General features: G+C 46.9%; 1 protein-coding gene across 1 annotated transcript; it reads right to left on the reverse strand.

The window, feature by feature from the left end:
• Positions 1-1,697: 1,697 nt before the first annotated feature.
• LOC136994386 (olfactory receptor 6F1-like) lies at positions 1,698-4,137 on the reverse strand. Its single transcript, XM_067312034.1, has 2 exons — positions 4,059-4,137; positions 1,698-2,642 (listed from the first exon to the last, which is right to left on the reverse strand). Exons 1-2 carry the CDS (start codon positions 4,107-4,109, stop codon positions 1,698-1,700), a joined length of 996 nt encoding a protein of 331 aa, XP_067168135.1. The 5' UTR covers positions 4,110-4,137.
• Between the last annotated feature and the right edge of the window lie 3,135 nt (positions 4,138-7,272).

A 7,272-nucleotide genomic window follows, 5' to 3' on the forward strand; every position in this document is an offset into this window, starting at 1 on the left:
GGCTAACGAGCTGGAAAGCAGCTTTGCAGAGAAGGACGTGCAGGCCCTGGTGGACCAGAGGTTGACCATGAGCCAGCAATGTGCTCTTGTGGCAAAAAAGACCAATGGTATCCTGGGCTGCATTAGGAAGAGTGTTGTCAGCAGGTTGAGGGAAGTGATGCTTCCCCTCTACTCAGCCCTGGTGAGGCCACTCCTGGAGTGCTGTGTCCAGTTCTGGACTCCCCAGGATAAGAGAGATACGGAGCTACTCGAGTGAGTCCAGTGAAAGGCTACTAAGGTACTTAAGGGATTGGAGCATCTCTCATATCAGGAAAGGCTGAGAGAACGGGATTGTTTAGCCTGGAGAAGAGCAGACTGAGGGAGGATCTTATCAATGTGTATAAATACCTGAAGGGAGGGTGTCAAGAGGATGGAGGCAGTCCCTTTCCAGTGGTGCGCATTGACAAGACAAGAGGCAACAAAGTGAACCACAGGAAATTCTGTCTGAATCTAAGAAAAAGCTTTTTTTACTGTGAGGGTGGTTGTACACTGAAACAGATTCCCCAGAGACATGGAGTCTCCATCCTTGGAAATATTCCAAAGCCATCTGGACGCAGTCATGGGCAGCCTGCTCTAGTGAGAACTGTGACTCTGCTTGAGCAGAGGGTTGGACTAGATGATCTCCAGAGGTCCCTTCCAACCTCAGCCATTCTGGGGGTGATTCTGGGGGTCACATAGACTCCCTTTGTTGTTAGTGTGCAGAAAGAGGAACTTCAGGAGCATGATTCATCTTGTTCTGAAATAAAAGCCCTAGGAAGGGTAAAAGCAAGCGCCCTTTGGAAGTACTAATCTCTTTTCACTGAGGGTAAAGACAGACCTGCTACCCAGGAACCCTCTCAGTCCTCTGTCATTTCCAGTGAGAGTCATTTCTGTTCTCTGGTGACTTTGCAAAATAGCTGTAAGTGTTTCCACAACAAAGCCACAAATGCATGGAATGATGGTCTGCTTAGGACTGGTATGGAACTGTAGATGTGGACATGCCCTGACTCACCTAGCATGAATCATGGTATTGTGAGTATTTTTAATGAAAATTAGTAAATACATTGAGAAACTAGGGGTGGGGAGGAAATGAGAATGTAAACTTTGTTGATCGTCTTATGCCAGGAATAACGGCTACTGCCAGAGATAGCAGCCATGGGCAAATACATCTTGCGTCTAAGGATGATCCAGTGAAACAGCCACAAGAAGGTGGCATAGATGCATCCAGACAATAGCAGATTAAAAAGGAGACTATGTGTCCACTTCCATAAAGCAATGATGCAGGTATCTGAAGTTCTTTAGGGGATTCACATTAATCCCTGAGACAGTTAAGCCTTTAGCAAATTGAAGCATGAACCACCAGAGGACCACTCCTCCAGCTGTCAGGGAGTTGTGTTTGGGTGGGCTATCTTGTCCTTGTCAGGGGCTAGTCTTTGGAGCGCTATGAGGCACTCTAGGTTTATCCTATAGTGACCAGAGGGAGGTGGGCACATGAGAATCAAGCTACAGCCCATCCTTCACCCCAGCCATCTTAATGGCTGCAAGGTGATTGAGATGAACTTGCACTGGAGCTGGTGGTTTGTTGCCACCTGTGATGCCAAGGTGAGGAACTTCTGGGGGCCAGAAGTCAGGGGGGGAATGAGTCTGTTGCTCACATCAAGGCCTTTTGATAAGCTCCTTCACTTCTTCTGGAAAGCCTTCTCCAGAGTTTGTATCACTTCCTTGTTTCTCAGTGTGTAAATGAAGGGGTTCAACAAGGGAGTTACAACTGTGTTAAAGGTATTAACAAGCTTGTTCAGATCCAAGGAGTTCTGGGCTGACGGCTTGACATACAGGAATATAGTGGAGCTGTACCATATTGTAACGACCGTGAGATGGGCAGAGCAGGTGGAAAAGGCCTTTTTCCGGCCCTGGGCTGATTGGATTCTCAGGATGGTAGAGATGATGTACATGTAGGAGACTAGCGTAACCACACAGGAGACCACCACAACAATTATGGAGATGAGGAAGGTCGCCAGCTCCACGGGCCGTGTATCTGTGCAGGAGAGGGCAAGGCAGGAATCTATATCACAGAGAAAATGATTGATGACTTTTGGTCCACAGAATGTCAGCCTGGATGTCAAAAAGGCCAGCAGCGAGATGGCCAGAAAGCCTCCCAGCCAGGAGCTGAGGGCCAGCTGAGCAGAGAAGACATTGTTCATGAGGGAGTTGTATCTCAAAGGGTAACATATGGCTAAATAGCGGTCGTAGGCCATGACAGCCAGGAGAAAACATTCAGTGGAGCCTAGGGAGAGAAAAAAGAACAACTGAAGGATGCAGAGTCTGAAGGAGATGGTCTGGCTAGTCCCCAGCATGACTCCCATAGCTTTGGGAACAACGCTCGTTATGTACCAGATCTCCAGAAAGGAGAGATTACAGAGGAAAAAATACATTGGGGTATGGAGGTTCCTGTTTGCCCATACAAGGGCTATGATGGATGCATTGCCTGTTACTGTCAGGGAATACATCAGTGCAAACAGCACCACAAGGGACACCCGGAAATGCCACGTGCCTGGGAAACCCAAAAGGATGAATTCTTGCACAGCTGTCATGTTTCCCATGTCCCTCCAAGTGCAGAGGTCCACCTGTCAAGACAGAAAAGATCGTGTGGTAGTTTGAATGCCTAGGCTGGGCCTACTGGCAGGTAAACATGCTACCAGTAATTAAACAAGATCACCATCCCTGAAAATACAGCTTCTCCAGAGCAGGAAAAAGCTGTACCTGCGCTCCATACTCCATGAGGAAGAGACTGCACTGCAATACTTTAGGGAGGGTTTTGTCTACCTTGAATTAAAGATGTCAGCTAAATCATACCTATGTCTGTACAGTTGAATAGGACTCTGAAGACCAGGCAACACAGTCGAAGGAACCTGGAGAATTCTTTATCTGACCAAGTGCATGGGTCTTCTTTAGAACATGGTGACTCTAATGGCTTCTGAGAGATGAAAATCCTGTTCAGGGAAGTGCAAAAGACAGGCTGAGAGTCTTCACCTACATGAAAGGCTGTAGCACAGAGGAAGGGAATAGCATAGCTGCACTCCGCAGGGCAAACAATACTGAGTTATGATTTCAGCAAATGAGACTGAGGTACCAGTAAACGATGAGGAGAACATGACACTGGAGAAGATTTTCTGACCTCTTATAGGCCAGCTGATCACAAGGGCTTCAGGCTGAAGTGGCAGTGTCACAGGACAACAGAATAGAATGACAGGTGTTACTTAAGAACTCATGGTCTCCTAAATTTACCTTTTTCCAAGTCCTCAGGACTGGAAGCTTTCAGAATTACCTCTATTACCTCCATTTAGGTCTGCTTCTCAACATAGCTACTCAGGAGGTGTAGGACTCCCCTCCATAATTTTGCCATCTGAAAGTCATGGGAAGAATCTATGCTGACCACATTGAAACAAAAACAACAATAACAACAACAACAGTAGCAATAATAATAATAATAAAAATAAATCATATCTGACCGCCTCAGCTGAAGTCCCTTCCTTCTCAATGGATACAAAAGCAGGAGGCATGGCTTACCTCATTTCACATAGATGGCTAAAAGCACTCTAGAAGTGCCAATTTCTCCCCGAGGACTAGGATAGGAGTCTAGCAACCAGCTCAGGTGGACAAGTCAGACATGTCAACTTGGGCAGAGGCATCCCTGTATCTATCACCTTTTGCAGGCCAAATTCACTAAGCTGAATCCCACCCAACATAACTCTGTTGAGAAGCCAGCTGATCCGAGGGGTTTAAGCTACTTCCTCCTTCCAGTTAATGGAGGCAGAACAGTACCTCCAGAGAAGAACTGATCTCTTCCTCAGGGGTGTGTCTAAGACAGATGGGGTTGAATCATCTTCTGAAGAATCCCTTTCTTTCCTTTCATCCTCCTTAGGAACATATATGCAAAATCTCACGTGGCTAGAGCAAAGAAATCCTCCTTAATGCATTTCTCTTTAAACGTGCCAGGCATTGAAAGTCTACACCAGATGTCCTGGGCAGGTGTCACTTACCAGCTCTGCCAATGGAAATGATCTAAACAAACTCTCTTCATGCAACATCATCTCTCCTCCAGATGAAGCCGTGATCCCCCTTGGCTGAAGGAAAACAGAGGAAAGAGGGTGATTTATTGGAGCTGTTCTAGACAAGTGCCTCAGAAAGCACTGCCTCTCGCTATGGCAGGCTCCAGTCTCTCCACAAGAGAAGTGAAGATGAACACCTTCCTGACTCACTGCAAGATGTATCAAATTGCCTGATGGTGATTCCTCCCCTTCCACCCGTTAGGTAGTGGCAGCTTGCACTCCTGCTTTTCTTTCCCCCTCACAGCCACCACTGTACCTCTACAAAGCGGGCTTAGCACGCACACACGCGCACACACACACACACACACACACACACACACACACACAAACAGTAAATTATCTCCACTTTACCTCCGTGTAGTGACAGCATACAGCAGAGAATTACAAGACAGGCAAAATCTTCACAGCCAAAAGACTGTGAACAAATGCCTTTTTCCTGCTGAGAACTCCCCCAGCATCCCTAGCATAAAAACATCCCCACACCCACCTTGTTAGCACACTGAAGCTCCAACTGGCTATGCAGAGGAGACTGTTTTGAATTTTTCCTCTGTGTGCCACAGGGAGTTTGAGCTCTCGGGGATTTCACAGGCTTGTTGAAGATGGATAGTGTTCTCTCTTCACACAGGCTAATTAAAGAACAGTAATGCAATTCTCTAAAGTGGCTGTCAGATGTGTTTGTTTTTTTTTGCCACCTGCCTGCCACGGTATGCGAGCCTTGGCAGAAACTCAATGTTCTCTTGTGTGGCAATTTCCTGGCATGCTGATGTCTGAAATAGCCATGCCCCAAAAGACTGGAAGTGTCAAATACCTGGATGCTGGGCATTAAGATCTTGAAATCTCCAGGCTGGGGATAATTAAAGACAAATATGGTCATACGAATACAGAGATAGAAAGGTGGGATTCACCTGCCTCATTTCAGCTGTCAGAATATCGAACAGCAGTTGCGGCCTAAGTTTTCAGTCTTAATCTAAGTGAAAAGCTAAGCTCTAAGTCAGACAAGACTTGAGTATAGGCATATTGACCTCCCCTGCCTTCAGGGCGGGTGCCTCCACACGATCTATTCATCTTTGCTCTGCTGATCAGCAGGGAAGAGAAACAGGCACTTTCAGGCCTCAGTTCACCTCCTCCAAAAGTTCCTGTCTAATACAGGTCAGGCAAGCCCTGCCTTAGAAGCATCCATTTTTCTTCCGGTGATGCTTAAGAGAGACTAGACAACTGACTCAGACAGAAAACAAACAACAACAACAACAACAACAACAAAACCCCAGCAGAGTAGACATCCAGAGTTAGTTGAGGAGCTTTGCACCCAAAGAGAAGATGTCTTCACTGCCCAAGGCCACCACAGAGAGATGTTGTAAATGACAGAGTCATCTTCTGCAGCTCCTGTGTCATGTCTAAGGGCTTGCTTAATTAACATTGGTTGATGTTAAGGAAAGAGTGCTTCCCATGGTGCATGGGGCAGGTCCAGCTGATTAGAGTAACCTGCCCAACTTGACTCCTGCACACAAAATCTCTCTCCCTGCCACCTCTCTCTCTCTCTCTCTCTCTCTCTCTCTCTCTCTCGAATACTTTGGACATGGGTATGAGGTTCAGCAAGGGGCTGGAGGTGCTTGTACAGACCAGTATGGTAGGCGATGGGTTCACTTCTGATCATGTGATGAAGCGAGCCATGCACTTGTGGCCATACAGCAGGTTCACAGCACTCAGTCAGAGATCAGAGGACAGTTTATTCACATTGCCTTTACCAACACCTTCAACACTCTCTCCCAAATTATCCTTATAGCCAGACTGTGGAGATAAAATATGGAGAAGTGGAGCTTAAGGTGGGTGAAACATTCGCTGGCTGTCTGGGCTCGGAAGGTTGTGATCAGAGGTATATACTCCATCTCCTATGAAGGCATTTTGATCCACTGAATTTGTGACCTCTGAATGTTTCGTCTTCACTTGGACCAGAAGGCAAAGCCTTAGGCAAAGAAAAAGACTGAAAAAATTAGATTGTCATCTTCTGCAACTCCTGTTATGGAGTAACAGTTCTGGTTAAGGCAATTTGTTTGAGGGAAGGCTGTTTCATGATGTGTGGGCAGATGCAGCTGGCTAGAGCAACTTGTCTAGCTTGAGCACGTTCATCCACACCCCCTGCCCCTTCCCTGCTCTCCCTCTCCCTAGAGTACCTTGGACATGGGTATGGAGTTTAGTGATGGCATGGAGGTGCTTGTGGAAGCTGGTAAAGCAGGTGATTAATTCAGTTCAGATCTTATGATGACGTGAGCCATGCATGCATGACCGTGCCTACTGGTCCTGCTGTGAGCTCATGCTAGACTGGTAGTTCAGAGGCCGTGACTGGGCAAGAGAGAGATCAGTGCCACCAAAAAGGTGATTCATCCCATTTATCTTACACATCGGCTTTGCGACAGGTTAATTTCTTCTCTGAGTGAGCTGCTGCCTCTTCACTGAGAGTGTGTGGGGTGGGGCCTGGAGAGTTAGTCTTGGAACAAAAAAGGCTCTGTTGGGTGCTAACTCCAGGGCAGTGAGTTTGCTGAAGGAGCTTCTACACAGGGATGTCTTTGGAGTCTGAGTCTGAACCCCATAGGAATGGAATGAAATTTACCCTGAAGGGGTAAATAACCCATTCCATTTTCAAATTCTTCATTTCTTAGCCTACTAAGACCAAAATGCAAAGCATGACACAGAAGAGAAAATAAAATCCCACTTCCTCAAGGTCTCATTCTAATCCTCCTGCTTAGCAGCTCCCTGGCTAAGAAAACCAGCTTTCTGATTAGCTGTCTGTGAACGACTGACCCAAACTGTGCTCTGGGAGGCTGTCCTGCCCAGGAGCATCTCAGGGGTACACTGAGTTAAGGAGAGTTGGGCATCACTGGGACATCTGACAGAGTGCTCAAGGAAGCGGTGCGGAGACACAAAGGACAAGCTGATCATCATTTTAATGGCTCCCCAAAGGGGTTGTTAGCATGGTTTTATAGGCAGGGCACACTGGTTTCATGAATCGTCCCACTTCGGCTTATAAGAGACAAAGAGCAGAGAGGCAAGCTTAGAACAGCGAGCAGAAGATGGGAACTGATGGACTCAGGATGTATGGAGAGAAGAAGATCATATCATCCTGGAGGCACACGATCTTCTCTTCCAT

This window comes from Apteryx mantelli, chromosome 28 (genome assembly GCF_036417845.1).
Source record: "Apteryx mantelli isolate bAptMan1 chromosome 28, bAptMan1.hap1, whole genome shotgun sequence".
Lineage (NCBI taxonomy): Eukaryota > Metazoa > Chordata > Aves > Apterygiformes > Apterygidae > Apteryx > Apteryx mantelli.

Excerpts from the sequence above, each read along its gene's own strand:
- LOC136994386 (XM_067312034.1), bottom strand. The coding sequence starts at position 4,109 with ATGATGTTGCATGAAGAGAGTTTGTTTAGATCATTTCCATTGGCAGAG. Across the intron at positions 2,643-4,058 it reads CATTTCCATTGGCAGAGCTG|GTGGACCTCTGCACTTGGAG; the intron begins GTAAGTGACACC and ends CTGTCTTGACAG.